General features: G+C 38.9%; 1 protein-coding gene across 4 annotated transcripts in view; it reads left to right on the top strand.

The window, feature by feature from the left end:
• The first annotated feature begins 2,426 nt into the window (after nt 1-2,426).
• The window catches only part of elmo2 (engulfment and cell motility 2), a 34,521-nt gene continuing 9,606 nt past the window's right edge, over nt 2,427-27,341 (top strand). The window contains exons 1-19 of one of the 4 annotated variants that reach the window (XM_067431132.1): nt 2,427-2,639; nt 7,899-7,978; nt 9,579-9,619; nt 10,412-10,484; nt 13,622-13,672; nt 13,797-13,966; nt 15,071-15,170; nt 15,886-16,037; nt 16,265-16,343; nt 17,964-18,014; nt 18,611-18,733; nt 19,573-19,692; nt 21,308-21,412; nt 21,761-21,869; nt 23,859-23,995; nt 24,560-24,723; nt 25,932-26,044; nt 26,127-26,234; nt 26,313-26,395. In XM_067431132.1, the coding sequence (XP_067287233.1) occupies nt 7,901-7,978; nt 9,579-9,619; nt 10,412-10,484; nt 13,622-13,672; nt 13,797-13,966; nt 15,071-15,170; nt 15,886-16,037; nt 16,265-16,343; nt 17,964-18,014; nt 18,611-18,733; nt 19,573-19,692; nt 21,308-21,412; nt 21,761-21,869; nt 23,859-23,995; nt 24,560-24,723; nt 25,932-26,044; nt 26,127-26,234; nt 26,313-26,395 (1,857 nt within the window). In that variant the 5' untranslated portion in view covers nt 2,427-2,639; nt 7,899-7,900. Of the gene's footprint in view, nt 2,659-7,882; nt 7,979-9,578; nt 9,620-10,411; nt 10,485-13,621; nt 13,673-13,796; nt 13,967-15,070; nt 15,171-15,885; nt 16,038-16,264; nt 16,344-17,963; nt 18,015-18,610; nt 18,734-19,572; nt 19,693-21,307; nt 21,413-21,760; nt 21,870-23,858; nt 23,996-24,559; nt 24,724-25,931; nt 26,045-26,126; nt 26,235-26,312; nt 26,396-27,341 lie in introns of those variants that run through there. The other 3 variants (XM_067431133.1, XM_067431131.1, XM_067431130.1) reach the window with 3 other exon arrangements.

Raw genomic sequence — 27,341 nt, 5'->3', positions numbered from 1 at the left:
TATATTTACAGTCCACGAGACAGAAAAGGACTGTAAACATCTCAAATGTAAAATATCTTATTCAGGACAGTATTAAATAATTTAAAAAAAAACAAAACATGATTTTTGTATAATCCCTCTTATTTTGTTAAAATTATTCACATTTTGCAGATTCTGAAAGGGGTGTGTAAGCTATTGAAGACGACTGTGAGCATATCTCAGATGGTGTGGATCACGCATACACTGTAAAAAATTATTTAGAAACAAAGTTACCTGGTTGCCTTAAAATTTTGAGTTAATACAATGAACAATTTTTGAGATTCGACAACCTTTATTAAAATATTTTTAAAAGATTGTGTAAGCATATTGGGTAATTGTGTTTTATTTCTGATGCTGCGGCCCGATAGTGCTATTTTCATGATTTATCAATTTTTTTATGTGGTTCAGATACAAGAATATTTTGAGTTTCTATTTATTAAAAAAAATTCCTTCATTATATCAACTAAAATTTTTAATTTCAATAAACTCAAAATTTTAAGGCAACCAGGTTACTTACTTTTTTAAGTTAAACCAACAAAAAACAACCAATTTTTTTTACAGTGTAGGCTGTGATGGGAACTTGGGAAGTAATGTTTGGTTGTGAGCGTCTGGGAAAGTGGAATCAGGAGTTTCTTCATGAAAACGCGTTTAAATAGACCATAAACAAAGGCATTACTACTTTAACTGTTCTCATGATGTCCGCCTGCAGGCAGATCTGGGGTGTTCCTCAAGGCTCAGTTTTGGGTCCTCTCATGTTCTTCGTATATGCAGCTCCTCATCCAAGCACTTGTCATTTCAAGACTGGACTACTGCAATGTTGTGCTAGCATTGCATCTTCCGGTTCCTCTACAACAAAGTCACCTTCCAGACCCTGAGCTGCCGACCTCCACCTTTACTGCTGAGAGAGACCATCACATCTGAAGCGGAAGGCACCCATCCACAAGCACTGATCCAGCCAAAGCCTCAAATGATGCATTGATCATTACGGAAATGCATCTTTCTGGTGTAATTTTAGAGTGACACAAAGCTGAATGTTATCTAAATGTTTTATAATGTGTTATCCTAACACAGTTCAAAATTCTGATGTTGGAGGACTTAAGCGAATACTCAAACCGTAGCATGTGGTGCTTGCAGTGACAATGTCACCGGGTTCAATATTCCTAGGGAACGAGCCAGCCCATCAGTGCTTATATGTCCAAAATCATTTGTTTCCATGACGACTGAAGCTGTAGCCATAGCACCGACTTGCGGCTCTAAAAAATGAAATTCTAGAGGTGACATAAGAGCATTAAACATGGTCACACTCAGTAAACTGCTGAACATGTGCGTCACGTTTCATTCAGCCCAGAGGAAGGCTCCTCTATGCCATTGATGTCACATGATGGAGCCTCCTGTCGTGATGTCAGCCTACAAAGCCATGAGAGGAGCCTGACGAATCAAACTTCACTGACACACACGGCGTGCATGTGGTGGTGTGCAAGATTTAATTCACGTTAACCAACTAAGACCCAGGAAAGAGAATGTTTTGAATTTAGTGTTTTTTTTATGTTATTAGAGCATAAATAAATAAAAAATTCCCCTTTGTTTCTTATTTTTATTTTTATTCATATGTTTTGCTATGCCATAAATGGGTTTTCCCATGTTGATTTATGATTAAAAAAATGTGAAAATCAGTCAGATTTAAATAAATATATTGAATATTTAATGCTAAATTTGATTGTTCAGTCATTTTTAAAGACCAAGGAGAAGTTTTCCTGGTAAAACCTCAAAACAAATGCCATTTCTGAAAAGCCCTGAATGTGCTCTACAGGACACTCAGACATTAAACTGAAACTCACTCAGATATAATGTTTGATTGAAACGACATTTGACATGCGCACCCTTCACTATAATGTGCTCCTGTGTGGACAGTGGCACCCAGGAGGTTAAAGTTTGATAGAAACGTGACACTTCACGTGTAACACACACACACACACACACACACACACACACACACACACACACACACACACACACACACACACACACACACACACACACACACACACACACACACACACTGTTAGATCTGATGTGTTGATGTGCATCTCTTCACTGCTGTGATTTAAAACTCTTTCTGCTTTTTTGCATTTAGTTCTAGGCTACTTAAGATGTACTGTATGAGCAGGTCATGATTGAGATATGTTAAATAAATCATCCACTTTATGATTTTTGCATGTTGGAATTATTTCCAGTACTTTTTTATACAGCTACTCTACCCATCTGTCTCGAGTCAACCAGTCATGAAGTCGTTAACCAGATCTAGTCAAGGACTGATGAGGTCTGCTGCAGTGAATCCTAGGGCGGGGCTTGAGCACATCAATCACTGCAGTCTGTGTGCTGATTGGCTCGTGCGAGCTGTGGGCGGGATGAGATGGAGGGCTGAATCATTCATGCACAACACACCGATTAAAGCGCGCTCTGTACTGGAACTGGAATATACAGAGGTATAGATCAGATGAATGTGATGATCAGAATGAAGAAGAGTGCGGTGATGAAGATGTAACGCCGTAAACTCCGCCCATCAGCCTCCATCTGAACAGCCGCTCACACATCATCGGTGTTTTATCGCTCGTTTTGGGGTAAGAACATCACATGAAGGTAAAAAAACAGCCTATGACAGCGGTGTCAGAATGATATTTGCGCTATTTGCATGCCTCCAGATTGCGATTCCGCGCAGATTCATCTCCATTTGACATTTTATGACCGATGCGTCTGCGATGGTTGCGGAAACGCGTAACGTGTGTGAACGCTGCCGAAAGCGACGCGATTTTAATTCACATTACATCGACGCATATTCAACAGCGTTCGGGTTTAATAGTGTTATTGAGTGGCATCGTGTTTGTGCTCATTCTGTCATGTGTCGAAGTATGCCATTAATAGAAGTGGCACTATCACACACAGACGCACGTCAGTGTTCATTTCGATGTGAGAATAGTCTGAATACATTCTTATTCTTTAGTTCTGAGTTGTGACGTCATCTCGATTATGTCATAGAGGGCTCGATTGTGTTGCAGAAACGTTCTAATTTAGAATCATGTCTGTTTAGTAACCATGGCGATTCAGTTCACTTAAGAAAATATAACTTTTTCAAATCTTGGTCATGCTTCAATTTAAGGTGTCCTTACCCTGTAATTACACAAATTAGTACTGTGATATTAATTAAAGGGTTAGTTCACCCAAAAATGAAATGTATAATGGCTCACCCTAATGTCGTTCCACACCCGTAAGACCTCCGTTCATCTTCAGACACAGATATTTTATATTTAGTCCGAGAGCGTATGCAAGTGTATGCACACTATACTGTCCATGTCCAGAAAGGGAATAAAAACATCATCAAAGTAGTCCATATGTGACATCAGAGGGTTAATTAGAATCTCTTGAAGCGTCGAAAATACATTTTGGTCCAAAAATAACAAAAACTAAGACTTTATTCAGCATTGTCTTCTCTTCCGTGTTTGTATTGAATCCTCAAATAAAGATTAGAACGGTTATGAATCAATGATTCGGATCACCAATGTCACGTGATTTCGGGAGTTTGGCGCGCGATCCGAATCATTGATTGATTCACTGATTCATAACCGTTTGAATCTTTATTTGAGGATTGAACACAAACGCGGAAGAGAAGACAATGCTGAATTAAGTCGTAGTTTTTGTTATTTTTGAACCAAAATGTATTTTTGATGCTTCAAGAGATTCTAATTAACCCACTGATGTCTCATATGGACTACTTTGAAGATGTTTTTACACTCTAAAAAATGTTGGGTTGTTTTAACCCAATGTTGGGTCAAATATGGACTAACCCAGCAATTGGGTTGTTTTAACCCAACAATTGGGTTGTTTTAATCCTGTGGTTGGGTTAAATATTTGCTTAAGACAACCCAATCTCTGGGTTAAAACAACCCAATTGCTGGGTTAGTCCATATTTGTTTTTTCCCTAGAATTTTTTAGAGTGTATTCCCTTTCTGGACATGGACAGTATAGTGTGCATACACTCATGAAGGAAGAGAAAAGCTCTCGGACTAAATATAAAATATCTTAAACTGTGTTCCGAAGATGAGCGGAGGTCTTATGGGTGTGGAACGACATTAGGGAGAGTCATTAATGACATAAATTTCATTTTTGGGTTAACTAACCCTTTAACTACATGGACTCTATTTTATAGTAGGCTACCTTTACCTTAAGTGTACTTACCTAAGAAAGTACTGAGTACTGTAAGGTAATTACATGGGTTAGGGTTAGGTTCAGAGTTATATTGCAATTACTATACATGTACATGGGGAACATGGCTGTAAAACAAAGTGCCACCTGGTTTAGGCTTGGAATTATGCATAATTTACTGTAGTATGTACGGTAAGATGTGTGACATCTGTAAAATAAAGTCAAGAATTAAGGTTGGGAAGATGAAATTGAGGAGAGGAAAGATGGAATTCACGGTGCTAAACCTTTGAGCTTTAAAGGATTAGTTCACTTCAAAATGAACAATTCCTGATAATTTGCTCACTCTCATCTCATCCAAGATGTTCATGTCTTTCTTTCTTCAGTCGAAAAAAAAGTTCCAGGATTTTTCTCCATATAATGAACTTCAAGGTCCAAATCAATGCAGTTTCAGAGGAAGGGCTTCAGAGGCTCTGCACGATCCCAGATGAGGAATAGGGTCTTATCTAGACAAACCATCTGTCATTTAAAAAATAAAAATAAATAAAAAATAATATAATTTTTAGCCTCAAACGTGTGACTTCTGTGTTCTTGTTCTTTACTGTGCATGACGTCATCACGTCTGAAAGGTGATGCGTGACGCTGGTGGAAGTACCAACCCAGTCTTAGAACAAACGTGCAATGACCAAATCAAACGCCCTTTACAAAAAATAAAAGGTAACAACGATGTTGGACCATTTTAAAGGAGTTTTCAGCACTGGGCTGGTACGTCCACCTACGCCACGAACGTGACCTTTCCGGCATGATGACGACATACGCTGTTGAGAAGAACAACACAGAAGTCCTGCAGTTGAGGTTAAAAAACTCTATAAACATTTACTCTCTACATTTTTTTTTTTTTTTTTTTTAAGAAAATGGCTGATAGCTTGTCCAAATAATACCCTATTCCTCAGCTGGGATTGTGCAGAGCCTCTGAAGCCCTTCTTTTGAAACTGCAATTGAACATTGGTTTTTGGTTCTAATTCATTACCATTTATAAAACTACAGTTTTACCACAAATACCATGGTTAAAGTAGCAAAACCATGGTTCATTTGTGGTTACCATGGTTTAACTATAATAACCATGTTTTTTTGGTTTTATTTGTAGTAAAACCATGGTTCGTTTTCGTAAGGGTATGTGGAGAAAAATCCTGGAATGTTTTCCTCAAACATTTCTTTTCAACTGAAGAAAGACATGAACATTTTGGATGAGATGGGAGTGAGTAAAATTTTCATTTTGAAGTGGACTAATCCTTTCAATCTGATCCAGCTAAGTCATTGAGGCTTATTTTAAAACTTCAGCTCTGGTGTCATTAATTCAGAGGTGGACAGTAACTAGTACATTTACTTGAGTACTGTACTTAAGGACACTTTTTGAGTATCTGTACTTTACTTGAGTATAATATTTTCTGGAAACGTATGACTTTTACTTTACTACATCTGAAGGACATATATCGTACTTTTTACTCCACTACATTTTTATTAAAGGTGCACTATGCAGCTTTCTGTCCACTGGAGGGCGCCTATTCAAAACAAATCGTAGTTTGATGACGCAAAGTGTGAGCGCAGCATCTTGGGAGATGTGGTCTTCTCATCACAGCCGGTGGAAAATAGGACTCGGGCAGAAATCACGTTCATGCATGCGGTTATTAACGTTACTGTAGTCTAAAGCAGAGCAGAACCGAGTGTAATGGACCTGAGCACAGCTGCTGGAGCGATTGTTAAACAAATACCCGCCTCGCGAATACCGGGACTTTTATTATGACGGGACGGGACACAGTCGCCGGGCGCCTGCACAGATCCGCTCTTCGGTTATGATTTTGAGGTAATGTAGCTCTGTTTATCATATTAGATACATTTAAGTGTGTTTAAAACGATGTTATGACTTTACTCCGTGCGTTCACTTGTTCACACTGCTAAGAGTAAAGCGCTCCAGCCAAAAGCCGAAACCGAGGGTAGCGCAGAAATGACGCAATTGACAGGCGACTCCCTCAAATGCAATGCTGAAACGTCCCTGCCCGTAGTTAAAATAGCAATTTTCTCACAGTTTACAAATAGTTGGAAACTTCTGGGATATTGTAGGTACTCAACTGAACAAAATATATAACACCGGCCTAGTGGTTTTTGGATATTTTACTGCAAAAATACTACAATAGTGCACCTTTAAAGTCGAAAGTCTTTTCTGTAGCGGCTTTGAAAGTCGGTGGATGATTTTTTTCTTCTTTAAAAGGTGTTTGGGTTTTTGCAGAAAGCCCATCAGTAATCACTTTTGTAGTCTCGTGAAGTTCAATGATTTCACAGCATTTATTAAACACTGATCAGTTTATAGCAAAACAGAAGAAGACGGATGTCAAAATGTTCATTTTGTCGAGTATTCACATTGAGTATTCACAACAAGTTGATTATGTCTTAAGTTAACGTAAATAGTTGGAGAATATCAGATGTGTATCAGTGTATTGGATCCGTGCATTTGGCCTTAAAGTGACAGCAGCTTTGTAAAGAGCTTTGTAACTTTTATACAAGTTTAAATGAGTTTAAGTTAGTCGTATGGTAGTATGTCAGATGGAGCATCACTGACTGGCTTAAACCATGATGGCATAGCTTATATTCATACAACAACACTAAAATAATGCGCTGACATAAAAAAAGAAATGCACTTTTGATACTTAAGTACTTTTGAAAACAAATACTTCTGTACTTTTACTTAAGTAAAAATCGTTTTTTACAACTTTCACTTGTAACAGAGTAATATTTGACCAGTAGTGCTGTTACTTTTACTCAAGTAATGAAGTTGTGTCCTTTGTCCACCCCTGGATTAATTATGGTTTTGACTCAGTTTTTCAGACAGTAAAATCAGAGTTTTAAGTCTTGATGGACATCTCTGTTGTGTCAGTTTCACACATCAATTTTGTCGCAGATGTTTGTAATAAAAGTACATTAGAGAAAGAAAACTATAGACTGGTAAGTGAGCATGTCATAGCAAATGTTACTGCCATTTAATATTTTATTCGATCGCATCACTTACTTTGAGTCATTTGGGACAGTTTGCTGCTGCCGTCTTGATTTTTGCTTAAGAGATATGCATTTTCTTGGGGGTTTAAAGCATTATTATTATGCTTTTCACCAGTATCTTTCATAGAAACACGGATGTAAAATGTTGGTAAACGCATTAAATGAAACTATTTAAGAATCTTATTGAGCCAAATTTAGATTTAATGTTCTCAATGTAGGCTAGTTATAGAAAAAATCTAGAGAAAAATGTTTCATCTTTTTCAATTAAAACAAGGATTTGAAACATAACATAAGTGTCTGAGAGATTCATCAGCTTTACTTGAACTCTGCTCACATTTCTATAAGAAAACATGTCAGAGTTTCTCGATGTGGTCGTGTGTGACATACTGATGTGTGTTCAGCGGTTCTCAGCCAGCAGTCATTGAGTTTCTGTGAGAGTTGCCGACCACTGGCGAAGCGACAAATATGCAAATGAGCTGAGAAGTGATGCAGAGACTACCAATGGGAGAGCAGGAACTGATATACTTTGCTGTGTAAATATGTTGTAAAGATGCCTTTGCTGATTTGATATCTGTCTGTAATGAGATAAGCGTGTCATTGATATGTGTGTGATCTGATGCCGTGTGTTTCAGTCATGCCGCCTCCGTCTGACATCGTGAAGGTGGCCATCGAGTGGCCTGGTGCAAACGCTCAACTCATCGAAATTGACCAGGTATTGTATATTACTCATATATTAGACAGATCGTTTTGTTGTGCTAGTGTTTTTTTTTTGACCTGCTGACATTTTTCAGGATGCACATACTCTTAAATACTCTTAAAGCACATACTGATTTTTTATTTTCTTACCAAAAAGGAACCATGATAATATTTCAGTCATAGTCATACTAGGTGAATCAGCCACTACTGACATTAAAAGGAAGAGGATAATGAAGGAGATCACCACATTCATCTGAGAGAATTTAATAGTAAAAACAATGTTTATAATTGTAGTGGTCGAATGATATTGATTTTTGATGGCAGATACCGATATCTTAGAGAGCAGATATAACACTGATATGATATCACACTAATTCAAAGATACTAAAAAAACAAATACATAACAGCTACTGAAATTAAATGTATAATTATTTTACTAATTTAGAAATAAATAATTTGAAAATGAACATGAAAAATATGAATATGGATTGCAACTTCTTGTGTTGGAACTTACGTATTTTATTTTCATTGTGTTTTAGTTTCAGTTCTGTTCTGTTACTTTTTGCCTGAGTTCCCAGTTCTATGTCTGAAATCGCCCCCTATGCCCTTCAATAGGGCATATTTGAGGGGACAGCCATTTGTAGTGCTGTCTGAAACCATAGTGTACCATCTATTTATTTTCCAAACCACTGGTCCAGCGTAATATAATATCATACAGGTATACATTCCTGTTTAAAGGTTTATACATATATACTATATTGCCAAAAGCTTTATTGCCAAGGTGCTCAGTGAATTGAAGCGTGGTATCGTGATAGGTTGCCACCTGTGTAAGAAGTCCATTCGTGAAATTTCCTCACTAAATATTCCACGATCAACTGTTAGTGAGATTATAACAAAGTGGAAGCAATTGGGAACAACAGCAACTCCGCTAAGAAGTGGTAGGTCACGTAAAATCATAGAGCGGGGTCAGCACTTGCTGAGGGTGTGAACTTTTAGACACTAATGCTGCATCCCAAAATCGCATACTTCCCTATAGTTGGTGAAAAACTTTATGTGACAAAAGAAGTATGTCTGAATTCATAGTACTCATAAAAGAGTAGGCTAAAAGTCTCCAGATGACCTATGAGATTCTGAAGTGTGCATACGATGGACACTTTACTATCCCATGAGGCCACGGGAGAGGATTTGTGAATGGCAGTGAAGCAACACTGGAAGGTCATGATAATGACAACATGGCGACTGTAGTACGTCCAGATTACATTCATACTGTACAGAACATACTTTTTTGGCAGTCGTAATGTAATTACTTATTAACAATTAGTACCTACTCAAGGGAGTATGTGATTTCAGACACAGCCTAAAGTGCAGGTGGTCTCATCGCTTTCAAAATAAAGTCCTGTTTCGAACACATGGCAGAAAACAGAAAAATCTATTAGTCGATGCTGATAATTTAAAAATGCCAAATAATATGGCCTGATATATAGGCCATGGTGATATATCGGTTGACCACTGGTAATTACTAGTATTTGTGCAGAAGCTACATGTGCTGTTTGATTAAAGAGATTCACAGCAGAGCATCTGTAATGTGTGTGTGTGTGTTTGTGTGTGTGTTGCAGAAGAAGCCGCTGGCGTCCATCATTAGAGAAGTGTGTGATGGGTAAGTCAATGTACACTGACAGTGTACTAAATTCACTCACTTGCGTCTCTGAACGACCTGAACCAAACCTGACCGTAGAGTTTTATATCACTCATTACTAACTGAACTCTCAGAGAAGCGCATGAATCTAGTATGAAATGAAAAAATATTGATAGTCAGGTGACAGATCTTCTGTTAGATCATGTAATGACTTGCTTATTTTACATCCCAGTAATGGTTTATATCACAATAAATTTGTTTGGTGAAAAATGTCTAATTTCAGTTTGTATTTAAAAAAAAAAAAAATGGTATAACAAGTCTTCTAGAACTGTATGTTTATACATGCAAACGAGTTATTGTCTAATTAAAAGTGCATTCATTTTCATGCATTTCCACTTCTCTTTCAGGAATAACATAACATCATGGTGTAAACCAGAAAGAATGATATATGATCAAACCTTCAGAATATAGACATGAATAAATCTGTAAAGTTTGGTGTGAGTAAAGCTGCTGAAGTGAAGATTTCTGATGTTCAAATATATGGATCGGAATTGAAATCTACAGACACAAATAGATAAAATTATTTTAAATTTTGAATATTTCTTTCTACTAGTCTGAAAGAAGGCAATGGAAGCAAAATTGACCAGTGCATGAAAAATCATATTTCTCTCTAGGGCTGATGTTTAGGTGATAATATTTCTGTAGAAACATAATTCATCATTAGAAAGCTGTGATTCTTTGGTGTGTGTTTCTGGGTCACAGTGACTGAAATGCTGGATCAGGTGACATGAATGTGTGTTGTGTTTGTTGTAGATGGTCTCTGTCGGGATCAGAGCAGTTTGCCCTGCGTTATGCTGACGGGCCACAGCTCTACATCACTGAACAGGTGAAGATCGACTGGAACTGGAGATCCACTGATACTCATAGTTTTCACGTCATGTCTCCATTGTCAACCTCCAGTCATTTTTACCAGTTTTGTACTAAGTACTAATGCAGCAAGACAGTGATATTAAAGACCAAATTCAACATACACTATATTGCCAAAAGTATTGGGACACCCCTTCCATTCACTCCCATGGCCAAAGACATGCAGACGCTTCTACAAACATTTATGAAAGAATGTGTCGCTCTCAGGAGCTCAGTGAACTCAAGCGTGAGACTGTGATAGGTTGGCACCTGTGCAAAAGTCCATTCATGAAATTTCCTCACTACTCAATATTCCACGATCAACTGTTAGTGGGATTATAACAAAATGAAAGCAATTGGGAACAACAGCAACTCAGCCATGAAGTGGTAGGGCATGTATAATCACAGAGCGGGGTCAGCGCAAGCTGAGGGTCACAGTGCACAGAACTCGCCAATTTTCCACAGAGTCAACAGCTACAGACCTCTAAACTTCATGTGGCCTTCAGATGAGCTCAAGAACAGTGTGTAGAGAGCTTCATGGAATGGGTTTCCATGGCCAAGTGCACTTACATCACCAAGTGCAATGTAAAGCGTGAGCTGCAGTGGAGTAAAGCAGCCTCCACTGGACTCTAGAGCAGAGGAGACGTGTTCTCTGGAGTGACCAATCACACTTCTCTGTCTGGCAATCTGATGGACAAGTCTGGGTTTGGTGTTGCCAGGAGAATGGGACTTGCCTGACTGCTTTGTGTCAAGTGTAAAGTTTGGTGTAGGTTCCCAACTTAGTGGGAACAGTTTGGGGATGGCCCCTTCCTGTTCCAAAATGACTGCGCTCCAGTGCACAAAGCGTCGGTTCATAAAGACATGGATGAGGAACTTGACTGGCCTGCACAGGGTCCTGAGCTCAACCCGATAGAACAGCTTTGGGATGAATTAGAGCGGAGACTGAGAGCCAGGCCTTCTCGTCCAACATCAGTGCCTGACCTCACAAATGTGCTTCTAGAAGAATGGTCAAAAATTCCCGTAAACACACTCCTAAACCTTGTGAAAAGCCTTTCCAGAAGAGTTGAGGCTGTTATAACTGCAAAGGGTGGACCAACTCCATATTACCGGTAAACCCTACGGATATGGAAAGGGATGGCATTAAAGTTCATGTGCATGTACAGACTGGCGTCCCAAAATGTTGGCAAAATAGTGTACATCTAATTGATGATGCATACTGTATACAGGCAAGCAGATGAACCCAAAATATAAACATAACACATTCATTTTTCAATACAAACATTTTTCCATAGAAAACTATTATAAAGAAAACCTTTCAGCAAATTGGTTTCATATCCTGGGTTCATCTGTTTGCCGGTATAGAGTATGCATCATCAACTTCTTGCTGTTTTAGTTCATTTGCAAGGTGCTTTAAGTGTTAAAGCATACAGTGAGGAAAATAAGTATTTGAACACACTGCTATTTTGCAAGTTCTCCCACTTAGAAATCATGGAGGGGTCTGAAATTGTTATCGTACGTGCATGTCCACTGTGAGAGACATAATCTAAAAAAGAAATAAAAAAAAGAAATCACAATGTATGATTTTTTTAACTATTTGTATGATACAGCTGCAAATAAGTATTTGAACACCTGAGAAAATCAATGATAAATTTTGGTACAGTAGCCTTTGTTTGCAATTACAGAAGTCAAACGTTTCCTGTAGTTTTTCACCAGGTTTGCACACACTGCAGGAGGGATTTTGGCCCACTCCTCCACACAGATCTTCTCTAGATCAGTCAGGTTTCTGGCCTGTCGCTGAGGAACAGGGAGTTTGAGCTCACTCCAAAGATTCTCTATTGGGTTTAGGTCTGGAGACTGGCTAGGCCACGCCAGAACCTTGATGTGCTTCTTACAGAGCCACTCCTGGGTTATCCTGGCTGTGTGCTTCGGGTCATTGTCATGTTGGAAGACCCAGCCTCTACCTATCTTCAATGCTCTAACTGAGGGAAGGAGGTTGTTCCCCAAAATCTCGCAATATAAGGCCCCAGTCATCCTCTCCTTAATACAGTGCAGTCGCCCTGTCCCATGTGCAGAAAACCCCCCCAAAGCATGATGCTACCATCCCCATGCTTCACAGAAGGGATGGTGTTCTTGGGATGGTACTCATCATTCTTCTTCCTCCAGACACGTTTAGTAGAATTATGATCAAAAAGTTATATTTTGGTCTCATCTGACCACATGACTTTCTCCCATGACTCCTCTGGATCATCCAAATGGTCATTGGCAAACTTAAGACGGGCCTGGACATGTGCTGGTTTATGCAGGGGAAACTTCCGTGCCATGCATGATTTCAAAACATGACCTCTTAGTGTATTACCAACAGTAACCTTGGAAACGGTGGTCCAAGCTCTTTTCAGGTCATTGACCAGCTCCCCCTGTGTAGTTCTGGGCTGATTTCTCACCTTTCTTATGATCATTGAGACCCCATGAGGTGAGATCTTGCATGGAGCCCCAGTCCAAGGGAGATTGACAGTCATGTTTAGCTTCTTCCATTTTCTAAAGATTGCTCCAACAGTGGACCTTTTTTCACCAAGCTGCTTGGCAATTTCCCCGTAGCCCTTTCCAGCCTTGTGGAGGTGTACAATTTTGTCTCTAGTGTCTTTGGACAGCTCTTTGGTCTTGGCTATGTTAGTAGTTGAATTCTTACTGATTGTATGGGGTGGACAGGAGTCTTTATACAGCTAACGACCTCAAACAGGTGCGTCTAATGGTGGAGTTGAGGTGGACATTTTAAAGGTAGACTCACAGGTCTTTGAGGGTCAGAATTCTAGTTGATAAACAGGTGTTCAAATACTTATTTGCAGCTTTATCATACAAATTAATAGTTAAAAAATCATATATTGTGATTTCTGGATTTTTTAAATTTAGATTATGTCTCTCACAGTGGACATGCACCTACAATGACAATAACCCATACAGTGTGTGATGGTAACTAAATAGTTTGTACAAAAACATAATATTCTTTATCAATATTTAATCATCATTACATATACTGTATATATTATTCTAACCGGAGAAGGTCCTTTTCTGTAGGTGGCACAGAAGTTTAATGGATATCCATCTGTCTTTGTCTTTCAGAGCCGTTGTGAAATGAAAAACGGCACCATCCTCCGACTGGCCATCTCTCCTGTGAGTCTGACAGCAATGGCAACACGTTGTGCTGGAGTGAAATGAATTCTGATTCCCCAAGATCAGCACTAGAAGTGTGAAGACTTGATGTTCACTATCTTGATGGGATTGTTTTGTGTGTTAGATGCGAGCTGCTCGACAGCTTCTGGAGCGGATCCAGTCTCATGGGATCGACGCCCGTCTGGAGGCGTTGAAAGAGCTCGCTAAACTCTCTGCTGACCCCACATTCGCCACAGAGTTCATCAACATGGAAGGCCTGGCGACGCTGGCACGGCTGGTGGAGAGCGGCACACAGTATGTGTCAGACACAAACACGGGCGGCCACATATGATGGGCTTGATGGAGGGGCAGCTCATACACAGTAGTGGCCAAAAGGGATGTTTGATTTTGTTTTTAGTGACCCTACAAGCTCGATTATGAACCATCAAAATATGAGGAAAATATATAAAATATGAGGGTAGAACATGTTGGTACTTATCTGACAAAAATTGTTTGGCAAAAAAGGCAAACTACAGCTACAGTTTTTTTTCTTTTTACTATGCACAAAAAAATTCATAGAAAGCAAATCGCTGACAGGAAAAATCACTCATCAGACTACAACATAATCAGTTATTAATGTTTGCCTGGTTCTGTCTTGTCGTGTTTATAATTTCTTTGTATCACAAATTAAACAATCGACTACTACGCAATATGACTACAAAATCCTTAACACATTGTTAATAATATTTAAATAAAGAGTGAAGATGTCAGTTTTCATCACTTTTGGCCACTACTGTAAAATCTTAATCATGCAAAGGGATCACAAAAATATGACAACATTTTACCTCTTGATAAATAGGTAAATAAATAGATACAGTATTTACACTATTAAAAGTCTGCTTACCAAGGCAATTTATTTGATCAAGTATACGGTAAAAACACTAATATTGTGAAACATTATTGAATAACTGATTATATTAAGTGTAATTTATTCCTGTGATCTAAACTGAATTTTCAGCAAAATTACTACAGTCTTCAGTGTCACATGATCCTTCAGAAATCATTCTGCTCAAGAAACATTTCTGATTATTATAAGTGTTTAAAGCAGTGGTGCTGCTTAATATTTTTGTGTCTAAACCGTCAAACATTTTATTTTTCAGGATTTTTTGATCAAAAAAGATAAATATTTATATATTATATAATATTTTATCAAATAATTTTTTTACTGTCTCACTTTAAGTATTGGTTTCTTTCAGAAAAAATCCTATTGACCCCAAACTTTTGAATGGTACTATATATATATATATATATATATAAACCATAATGTAGTTATCTTAAATAGAAGATTCAAGATTTCTAAGCCCCTGTTCAGAGACGTGTGTGTTTCAGTGCTTTCACGTGTGTGTTTTATATGTGCAGTTTTGGGGAGATGTTGGCCTTTACTCTCACAGCGTTTCTGGAGCTCATGGATCACGGCATCGTGTCCTGGGATCTGATATCTGTGTCCTTCATCAAACAGGCTAGTAAAACACACACAACGGAAGCCTTCTCAACCTCTTTTAGCTATTTGACTTTTACTCCCTGAAAGGTGTCCATCTGAAAATGGGAAACATGTTTTTTTCTCAGAACATGCAGTATTTCAGGACTTAATTGAATGTATTTAGCATCCCACAAGTCCACTGCCTGGTTTATGGGTCTTTGGCATTGGACGAGATATTTTCTAAAGATGATGATTGTCTATATCTGATGGGGGTTAGAGATCACTGCTGCGGTAGGTAAAGAGTGTACTGGACCAGTTGCAAATACTAATTTGTAACTAGTTAATAGCTAATTTCAAGTAATAATTTGTATATACACTATTGCTAAAACTACTAGCTTAACTAATCTAAATTTAATAACCTACATTTTTAAATACAAGTAAATAGTCAGTAATAAAAGAAGAACAACCTATAAAATTACAAGCAAAAACACAAATAAATGCTTTTCAGGCAAGTCTAATAGTTTTCAGGTACCGAAATGTAATAAAGTAGGCTAATCAAATAAACATCAATGCAATAGTCTTTATATCTTTTTTTAAATTCAGGAGCGTCGTTCACGTTTGTTCAAGTTGTCACAACATCGCATTGTCAGAATTCCAAATAAATTGTATTGTTATGTTTTTAATGTTTAGTTACATTTCCTTGTAGACTGGTGTTTATGTCATGTAATAGTCATGTCAGTTTGGTGTGTGACAGATTGCGGGTTACGTGAACCAGCCCATGGTGGACGTGTCCATTCTGCAGCGCTCACTGGCCATCCTGGAGAGTATGGTGCTCAACAGCCACAGCCTGTTCCAGCGCGTGGCGCAGGAGATCACTGTGGCGCAGCTCATCGCACACCTGCAAGTGTGAGCACATACACGCACACACACACGCACACACTCACTGCAGCGCAGGTCACGTGCTTCTCTCCTGCACGCACGCACGCACACTCACTGAACGTGCCTAGCTGTGAATGGAGACCTCTGATCAAAATCTCCAGAGCTCCAGACAGTGACATGTGATCTAGAGTCCAGAAGTGTTGGAGTCCAAGAGCAAGATACCTCTAACTGTGTGTGTACCATCAACTCTGCAGGTCCAATCAGGAGATCCAGACGTACGCCATTGCTCTCATCAACGCCCTGTTCCTCAAAACCCCAGAGGACAGACGCCAGGTGAACACACACACACGTTTGTTTTTGTGAAATGTGGGGACATTCCATAGGCGTAATGGATTTTATACCGTACAAAACCGTATTTTCTATCCCCCTACACTGCCCCTGCCCCTAAACCTACCCATCACAGGAAACATTCTGCATTTTTACTTTCTGAAAAAAACTCCTGTATGATTTATACGATGTTTTCTTCATGGGTTCCAAAAAATCTCCCCACAAGGACAAGGATTTTGGATATTGCCATCTTTGTGGGGAACAACCCACACACACACACACACACTAGTAACTGTGAACATGTACAATCAAAGTAGGAATGTCCACACTGTCTTTTACATGTTCAAAGGTAGGGACCATAGACCGTAAAACAATATGGACAATGCAACTTCATTCTTTTGTCAAGAAAACGGAAGCGACCCGAGGTCTGAATATGGCGCTGATATCTTGTGCAGATTTGGGACAGAGTCTACGTGGTAGTGACCATCTTTATGAATGAGTTATTGACTCATTCACTCAACCAATTTGTTCGTTGTGTATTACAGTTTTTCTCAGTCGCTTTGGTACATTTCTCGAATCAAACTCACAATTTGCAAAACTGTAAGTGCATTTCTCAAAACAATTTGTTCAAATAGCAAAACACCATGGATAACCTGCAATAGCCACTCTCTTGCTCAAAATCCTCCGTTCATCTCTCAAAAGGAAATATCTGTGTCAATGAACATGTCAGTGCCATCAGAATGACAAGTCATTGTGTACGGATAACACAGTCAAATTGTTTAGTCATGTTGTCAATATAACAGTTTACTCTGAAGGGATGTTCTGATGGAAACTATGGCTAAAGTTTTCATGACAATTATTGTCAATTGTAAGATACATCTTAGTGTGTGTGTGTGTGAGTGTAATTGCAAGAGAATGGAAAAGATTCAAATTTACACTCTTACTGTTTGTACTGTATTTTATTGATTGAACATGTCATTGAGATACAGAAATGAAAAGACAGCACTGAATAGCACACACACAAAAAACCTAAAGAAGAAATGTGGACATAGGAAAAACTGTACATGCGGTGCTGTAGAAATATATACCTGCTAGTTGATGTTTCATGAGAAGCACCTTCGTTAGAGAAAGTCAAGATTCACCTGGGAGCAATTTACCAATTCAAAAAGTCTAATGGAAATATAGAAAGTATAGAAATATGCTTGACATATTATGATAACTTGTTCAACCATTTTGCATGTAAAGACTTATACTATGAGCTTGTGCCTAAATGTTGTGGGGGTGAGACTATTCAACAGAGACCCAATATAATACATTCTGATCAACATGACATGAGCAACTGATAATGTAGGGAACAACAGAGAATTGTACACAATCATTTGCATGGATGTACCAAAGCATTTGCAACTTGTTCAAAGAAATGAGAAACTGCTTTTTTGATGTGCACAAGAGACACAATGATGTGAGAATTGAACAGGTAGTTTTGAGAATTTCAATTCTGATCTGAAAAATGTACCACAGCGACTGAGAAAAACTGTATTTGCTGTGTATCTGTCTATAGTCTGTGTTTGGAGTTTAGACATTCACAGACCTGATGATGTGACTCTCTGTGTGTGTTCATGGCAGGAGATGGCAAGTACACTGGCACAGAAACACCTCCGTGGCATCATCCTAAATGTAAGTGTCAGCACGTCTGCACATAATGGCATCAGATTCACCGGTGATATCACTAATGACAAATCCAGCAAAGAGCAGGTTAAAAACTTGTTAAAAAATAGTTTAATGAAGCAATGAGGATTCTTTGTGTGTTTTTAGCATTTTCCCATGTTCTGCCACCACATGTATCGAAGAAGAAAGGACTCAAACACAAAAATGTAGGCAAAAGCTCACAGAAATCTTAAATCAAGGCCATCAGAAAAGTAAAGAAGTGACAAGAGAAACGTTTTAGTTCAATCTTTTGCCAGTGCTACTGACCAGTCCCTTTGCAAGCCCTGTCAAGAAAAAGGATTGATTTATTGGTTGTTTAGTTAGTTTGTTGGTTAATTGATTGATTGTATGCATGAGGGATTTGTTGATCGATCGATCGATCGGTCGGTCGGTTATAGATAGATAGATAGATAGATAGATAGATAGATAGATAGATAGATAGATAGATAGATAGATAGATAGATAGATAGATAGATAGATAGATAGATAGATAGATAGATAGATACAGTATTATATCTAGAAATAGATTTCTTAAGGAGTAACAGTATTGACAACCTGTTTTCCAGCACATCATCCGCGGGAATCGACCCGTCAAGGCTGAAATGGCACATCAGCTCTATGTGCTACAAGTTTTGACCTTTAACCTTCTGGAGGAACGCATGATGACCAAAATGGACCCCAATGACCAGGCGAGTCGCACACCACTGTAGCAGACACTCTCAATAATTATGGTGTTAGATCACTAAGATCAATAAAGCACAACAGAACTTCCTAAAAATCCGTATATATTGGATTTAGGCTTTTGAGTCTGTCTCTTCATGTAATCCCAGACTGACTGATGATGTTGAGATCTGATCTCTGTGTGGATCAAAACATCTGTTTCAGGACTCAGAAATGTATTATTACAATATTTCCAAAGGAACGTTTGGAAATGTAAGATTGATATTTAATTTAAAAATGGACTTTAAGACCAAGCACAACATCTGACAAGCCTCAGTTTGGGTCATTAAAATAATTAAATAGTGTAGTAACATTTATGAGAGAATAATAGAGTGGCATTTAAATTGCAAAATTGTTTTGTGCAATTATGCTTTAATTTATTTACCGGTACATGTTCAATAATATGTAGACTATTCTGGATCTGAATTGTTCATATGCAAGATCTGAATCCATGTCATACTAATAAGAGTCAATGCTTCGAACACAGATCAAGAGCTGTAGTTCAGCCACACAGTTTCGTGATGCTGTTTGAAAATGTTTGTTAAAATGACGATTTTGGAAAACAAAAAACATTTGAACATCGGTAACAATTGAACATGACTGACTGTAGAATATGCCTTATATAAACTTGAAAATTAATGAATAGCTAGCTACTGTTTGGCCAGCATACGCATCAACGCATGGCATGAAAAGCCCAAAATTAATGATTTGTTGTCATACTTGGAAAAGTTGCGTTCTTTTATCATCTTCAAACTGCTCGAACTATGTAATTATGTTTTTGTTATATTCCGGCCTCTCTTATCTTTAGACACAGAGAGATATCATATTTGAACTCCGAAGAATCGCATTTGATGGAGACAGTGATCCAGGCGGAACAGAAAAGAGAAAAGCCATCTACACTAAAGACTACAAGATGCTGGGCTTCACCGTGAGTGATGTTTGTTGTCATAACTTATGTCAGAGTCCTGCACGGGTCCATTTTTGGAGACCCGCCCCCGCCCGTACCCGCAAGGTTTAGCACCAGATCCGACCCGTGACCCGTGAAAATTTCAAAATTAAATCCGTACCCGCCCAGACCCGTTAATATTTGGCCCGTTACCCGACCCGTGCCCGCGATAAATCACACACGCTAAAACATTCAAATTAAAATGCTTTATTTTTTTATCCTACACCTCTCTCAACATCAACAGCGTCATGAATGGGCTAATGAAACAGGCAAAAGTGCCTTTAAAGACTCATTGTCAACAATTTCATATAGCTACTCCACTCACCAGCTTTACTTTTACTTCATCCATTGCTACTCCTGCAACGCTTGCTCCTTCAGCGCTACGAGAGGCATCAACAAGTTTCAATGTCGCAGTGGTGGTGACGTGGATGGGTCAAATGGTATATCATTGTTGCGTGTATGTGTAATGGTAATTTGGACATAGAAAGTGTAATATCCTACAATATGTTGGATGGGGGAAGAAGGAGGCGGGAACCGGCGAACATTTAAAAGACTTTAACCAAACAAAACGAAAGTAACGTAGCCCTTCATGGACATCTCCCATGCGCACACGCATAATAAAACATAAACACAACTCAACGTCAAATCCAGGTCTGGTGATCTCTCGTCCTTATATGCTTCCGAGCTCCCTCAAAGAACTCGAGACCGGTGTGGCTCGCAGGTGACGCTCATTCACAATCACGCCCTGGTCTCTCTCTCTCTCGCTCTCGCGTTCACTTTGCCACAGAAATATTGCACATATTTTTCATCCGCCCATCTACTACCCGCCCGCACAGAGTTAATTATCCGCCCGCATCCCCGCCCGTGAATTTTATAAATGTCATAATCCACCCGTTTTAGCCACTTTTATGCGGGTACCCGCGGATACCCGCGGGTACCCGACCCGTTGCAGGACTCTGACTTATGATCATTTAAAAGATGATATTAAATTGCAAGAGATATTTGCATTTCCTTTTCAAAAGAGATGCTAACATGTGTGAAGTAATATTCTATTTACGATCAGAAAATTTGGAATAAACCACTGATTCGTATCGATTCGTTTTACAATCTCTTCATGAAGCGTCAAAGGGGAGGTTGCTCGGACTGTCGATGGAGGGACAGAACGTTTATGCTTAAAACAAGAACAAATATCTGTCATTTAGTATGAAAGTTACTTATATTTGAATAAGGTTGATTCCTATGAACCAAATGGCAGATATTTGTTCTTGTTTTAATCACTTTCACAAGAGAGATTCACAAGAAAATAAGATTTCTTATTTCAAAATTTAGGCAATTTTTTGGTCAAATTAATTAAGTTAAGTTTTTAAGGAAATTGTATTTTCAAACTTTGAAATGTTGCTAATACAACTCAATGTGTGCTTCCTAGACATTTACTTGTAAAGAACATATTGATGTATTTCCCCTTCAATTTATTCCTTAAATGTTTTTTAATTGAAACCTGTGCTGTGTTGAACTGTTTGTGATGTGGTTTAATGGTGATCAGTGATAGTGATATGCTGATGTGTGTGTGTGTGTGTGTGTGTTGTTTTGTGCACAGAATCCTGTGAATCCTGCCATGGATTTCACTCAGACGCCACCGGGAATGCTAGCGCTCGACAACATGCTGTACCTCGCCAAACTGCATCAGGACACGTATATCAGGGTAAGACTTTAGTTCATCTTTAAAACACCAGATATTTTTAATGAAACCTGAGAGATTTCTGAAAGTACCAAAGCTCATAAAGTAATCCATGTGAATCGATCGGTTTGATCCAAGTCTTCTATAGAGACGTGATCACTTTATATGATCAATGACAGATTTTAAGTTAATATCTTATCAAATCTGGTAAACAGAATATCAAACATACTTGATACGCAAGAACAAACCTCAATGCTTTTCGTCCGTCAAGCAAATGTTTCTGTTTGTGTGGAGTTGGGAATACAGATTCTAAAGCAAACTCAAAAGAGTCACATGGCTTTGGTCTGTACATGTCGTGCTTTCATTTTTCAGATTGTCCTAGAAAACAGCAGTCGAGAAGATAAACACGAGTGCCCATTTGGTCGCTGTGCCATTGAGCTGACGCGCATGCTGTGTGATATTCTACAGGTCGGGGAACTGCGTAAGTGTGTTGCGATGTCTGCGATTCCTCAGTTGACTCTGAATGCTGAGGCTCTGTTCGCTTTAGTTCTCGCATTTCTCAAACTCGCATAGGCTGACTCTCAGCTGATTCATTCCTGCCTATAGGAATACGGCACCTATCACAGCATATCTCTTTACACCGATTAGGCAGAACATTACGACCACTGATATGTAAAGTGAATAACACTGATTATCTCTTCATCACAGCACCTGTTAGTGGGTGGGATATATTAGGCAGCAAGTGAACATTTTATCCTCAGAGTTGATGTGTTAGAAGCAGAAAAAATGGCCAAGCGGAAGGATTTGAGCGAGTTTGACAAGGGCCAAATTGTGATGGCTAGACGACTGGCTCAGAGCATCTCCAAAACTGCAGCTCTTGTGGGCTGTTCCCGGTCTGCAGTGGTCAGTATCTGACAATCAAAGTCAATCAAACAGACTTCAGTACTGTAGCTCAAATTGCTCAGGAAGTTAATGCTGGTTCAGATAGAAAGGTGTCAGAATACACAGTGCATCTCAGTTTGTTGCGTATGGGGCTACACAGTCGCAGATTAGTCTGGGTGCCCATGCTGACCCCGACCCCCACCGAAAGTGCCAAGAGTGGCACGTGAGCATCAGAACTGGTCCACGGAGCAATGGAAGAAGGTGACCTGGTCTGATGAATCACGTTTTTTTTTTTTACATCACGTGGGTGACCGGGTGCGTCCTTACATGGGGAACACATGGCACCAGGATGCACTATGGGAAGAAGGCAAGCCGGCGGAGGCAGTGTGATGCTTTGGGCAATGTTCTGCTGGGAAACCTCAGGTCCTCCATCCATGTGGATGTTACTTTGACACGCTCCACCTACCTAAGCATAGTTTCAGACCATGTTCAGCCTTTCATGGAAACGGTATTCTGGTGGCTGTGGCTCTTCCAGCAGGAAAATGCTCCTTCCACAAAGCACAAATGGTTCAGGAATGGTTTGAGGAGCACAACAACGAGTTTGAGGTGTTGACTTGGCCTTCAGATTCCCCAGATCTCAATCCAATCGAGCATCTGTGGGATGTGCTGAACAAATAAGTCCGATCCATGGAGGCCCAACCTCGCAACTTAAAGGACTTAAAGGATCTGCTGCTAATATCTTGGTGCCACATAGCACACATTCAGGGGTCTAGTGGAGTCTATGCCTCTACGGGTCAGGAGTGTTTTGGCAGCAAAAGGAGGGACAAGACAATATTCGGTCATAATGTTATGCCTGATAGGTGTATAGAGTCCATTCTTTGTTTTATTTGTTTTATGTGTAGCACTTTGGGATTGTTTTTAACTATGAAAAGGGCTTTACAAATATATTATATTATATTATTATTATTATTATTATTATTATCTCTACCTTATATTGTTTCTGTTCTGTTTACCCTAAGGGGTGTTATCACTGCTCTCCCTGCTCTTATCCATGGATGCTCAGGGAGTTCTTGCCCAGAAGGGAACCATACCTCCAATCTCAACTATATGCTAATTGTCAATCATCTTTGGTGATAGTGATCCAGCGGGGCAGTTCTGCTCCAGTCAGATGCTATTGAGATGCTATTATAATAATAACCCTGCAGTGTTAAAATCAGTGTTTTTTTGAACAGTGGCGTAACTTTATTTAAAAAAAGTAGGTGGGACAGGAATGAGGGCAGGGTTTTTAATACAGTGTCCAGAAATCGATTTCAATAGCACACAAGTTGACTTTGCACAGGAGCCATTTTCCATTACAGACATATTTTAAATATTTGGTGGGAAATAGAGATCTGATAAGTGTCCTGATTGGATGCTTGATTGGATCACAGTGATCAACCATCGATGTCACTCTATATTCAGGTTTGTTACATTTTTAGAAGTGACAAATGTTTCTAGTACAGTCAGTGTGTGTATTTCTGTGATGAACATGCGGGCACATTAAGAGAGGCCTGTGGAAATGCAAACGTAAACTTGTTTGTCTCTGCAGCGAATGAAGGGTGTAACGACTACCATCCTATGTTTTTTACCCACGAGCGCGCTTGGGAAGAGTTCTTCTGTGTTTGCATACAACTGCTCAACAAGACATGGAAAGAAATGAGGGCCACTGCAGAAGATTTCAACAAGGTGAGTGTGTGTGAGTCAGCTAGAGGACAGACGGGTTGCGGAATGCATGTTTGCGCCAGTGAACACTTTGTGTGTGTGTGTGTGTGTGTGTGTGTGTGCGTGCTTGTTTTTGTGAAATATCAGGACACAAATTTGTATAATGACATGGATATTCCCTATGTCCCCACTTTTCAAAAGTTTATAAATAATACAAAATTAGTTTTTTTTTTTTTGAGAAAGTAAAAATGCAGAATGTTTCCTGTGATGGGTAGGTTTAGGGGCAGTGCAGGGGGATAGAAACTACGGTTTGTACGGTATAAAAACCATTACGCCTATGGAATGTCCCCACATTTCACAAAAACAAACGTGTGTGTGTATCCGCTAGAGGAAATATGGGTTGTGGGGTGCATGTTTGTGTCAGTGAACACAGTTTGTGAATGTGTGTGTGTGTCAGCTAGAGGATGACGGGTTGCATCTTTGTGTGAGTGAATACAGTGTGTGTGTGTGTGTGTGTGTCTGTGTCAGCTAGAGGACAGACGGGTTGCATGTTTGTGTCACTGTGAACACTGTGTGTGTGTGTTTCAGGTGATGACGGTTGTGCGTGAGCAGATCACCAGAGCTCTGGCCATGAAGCCGCCGTCACTGGAGCAGCTGCGGGTCAAACTGCGCAGTCTGAGCTACTCCGAGATCCTGCGTCTGCGTCAGTCTGAGAGAATGAGCCAGGATGACTTCCAGTCGCCTCCTATAATGTGAGTCAAGGCACTCTCATTTATCTCCAATCACTCTGATGTACTTAACACGCTAATGATATGTCTTTTGAAGGAAAAAAACAAAATAATAGGTCAAAGTCAGCATTAAATAAAAATTGCGACCGTTATTGTTGTAAAAAACTGCTTTTTGAATGAGAAGAAATAATGGGTGGTTCATTGGATCGCTGTCGTTTGCAAATTGACAATTGAGATAAATTGTGATTTAAAAAGTAAAAATTATGACACAATTTCAAAATTATGACATACTAATTTGAAATTATGGGAATAAAATGTAAAAATTAAGAGAAGAAGTTACTTAAAAGTCATAATTATGACATAAAACTATGAAACTAAGAAAATATGACTAATTATAATATCATACTAATGTGAAATTGTGACTTGAAAAGTCAAAATTATGATTTAAAGTCAAAATTATTACATAAAATATCAAAATAATGACTAATTTGATATTATGAGAATAAAAAGCCACAATTATGAGAAATTCTAAATTGACATACTAAGTTAAAATCATGATTTAAAAAGTCACAATTATGACAATAAATCAAGATTATGACTTAAAAGTCATAATTGAGATAAAAAGAGAAAATTATTGTTAAAAGATACTTATGACCAAAAATGTAAAATTGATGACATACCAAGTCGAAATGATGACAGTAAAGTCATAATTATGACAATAAAAGTCGAAATTTACTTAAATAGTCAAAATTATGAAGTTGAAGTGAGGATTTAAATGTTAATTATGAGATGAAGCTGGGCGGCAAGGTTGGTGGTTCAATCCCCGGTTCCACCTGACCAAGTGTCAAGGGGTCCTTGAGCAAAACACCCAACCTCAGCTGCTCCCGACGAGCTGGATGGCGCCTTACATGGCTGACACCGCCGTCGGTGTATGAATGGGTGAATGTGAGGCTGTTAAATAGGGTCTGTTAAAAGTGCTATATAAATGCAGTCCATTTACCATGAAAAGTATGACAAATATATAATTTCTACTTTATGAATTTACAAATACATAATTCCTTAACAATTATAACTTTTTCATAATTCTCATAATCTACTTGGTGTGTCACAATTTTGCTGCTTGGAAGTTTCTTAAGCTGCACAGTTGAGCCACTTAACATAGAGTAAAGAGCAAACGGCTCATCTGAAGGACTGAGATCCGCTGATCTGACGTGTTTTCTGTTGACCGTCAGTGAGCTCCGAGAGCGGATCCAGCCCGAGATTCTGGAGCTGATCAAACAGCAGCGACTCAATCGCCTGTGTGAGGGGAGCTGCTTCCGCAAACTCGGCAATAGACGGAGACAAGGTGACGTGACCTCACATCTGCCGCCATCGATCATTTAATGTTTAAAATGAGTTTTTCTGATGATCTTTGGTTCCTCTCACAGAGAAGTTCTGGTTCTGCCGTCTGTCGTTGAATCACAAGGTCCTTCACTATGGAGATCTGGACGAGTCTCCGCAGGGTGAAGTGGCTTTTGAACTGCTCACCGATAAGAGTGAGTCGATATAAAACCACTCTGTATTATTGGCATGTCTGCACAGTGAATTGAACTCTTGTTGTCACTGTCACACAGTTCCTGTGTCGGACATGAAGGCCGTGCTGACAGGGAAAGACTGTCCACACATGAAGGAGAAGAGCGCACTCAAACAGAACAAGGTAAAACACTGACTTCGGTTCCTATCATACACTCGGTGCAATGCGACTGCAGGTGTTATGCAAGTGTTTTTTGCTAGTTTCATCCCGACGGAGTAATTATTTTCACGTCCAGCGCGATGTTTAAATATCAAATGCACTCGCACTCATCTGTTCACCCATGGGCATCTGGTCTGTAAACCAGGTGTGTTCAGGCGCATTTTTGGTATGTTGCTATTTTGAGGAACTGAAAACAACTGTGCCTTTGACCAACAAAAACCTGGGGTCTGTACCATGAAGCTGGTTTAGCCGGCTAGCCAGATTTGTTTAAGCTTAGTTTGTGCCAATCCTGGGTTTTAGGTACCATTAAAGTGGTTTGGCTTTTAGCTGTGTTCATCACCATAGTAACTTATGCTCCAAGGCTAACCTGCTCCAGGGCAGGTTATGTAATGGATAAGAGATCTCAATCTGAAATTGGGCCAATCAGCTGTGAGTAAAGTGACACACCTCTGATGCCTCTGATAAAGCAGAGGTTTTTCTACTCAAAATTAAATGTCACTGCATACTAGCAAATGGTTTTTAAAGACTAAAGTGTCTGGCTTTTAACAATGCTTATTTATAAAAACTAATAATTTTGAATGATTTAGATATAATTTATGTAATTATTATACCTTTAATCAATTACACATTTTATCATTTTAGTTAATCAATCATTAATAGGCACTTTGTTAAAATTAATACATAAGTCATATAAATAACATCACCTGCATAAAGTCATATGAATAAGCTTTAAAATCAATAAATAAAAAAACTAAAAGCTTTAAAATCAATTTAAAAAAAAAGAAGCTTACTGAGCTTAAATGTTCAATTTTCTCTATATCAACTAAACTAACTTCATAACTTTTACTTGCATTGACGTATACTTTTTTTTCTTAAAGTTGTCCTCTTTCATAGACAGCTTTTCTTCCTA

The sequence above is a fragment of the Pseudorasbora parva genome, chromosome 22 (genome assembly GCF_024679245.1).
Source record: "Pseudorasbora parva isolate DD20220531a chromosome 22, ASM2467924v1, whole genome shotgun sequence".
In the NCBI taxonomy this organism is placed as follows: Eukaryota; Metazoa; Chordata; class Actinopteri; order Cypriniformes; family Gobionidae; genus Pseudorasbora; species Pseudorasbora parva.
Note: the sequence above shows the minus strand (reverse complement) of the source record. Positions and strands in the feature narration are given on the sequence as shown.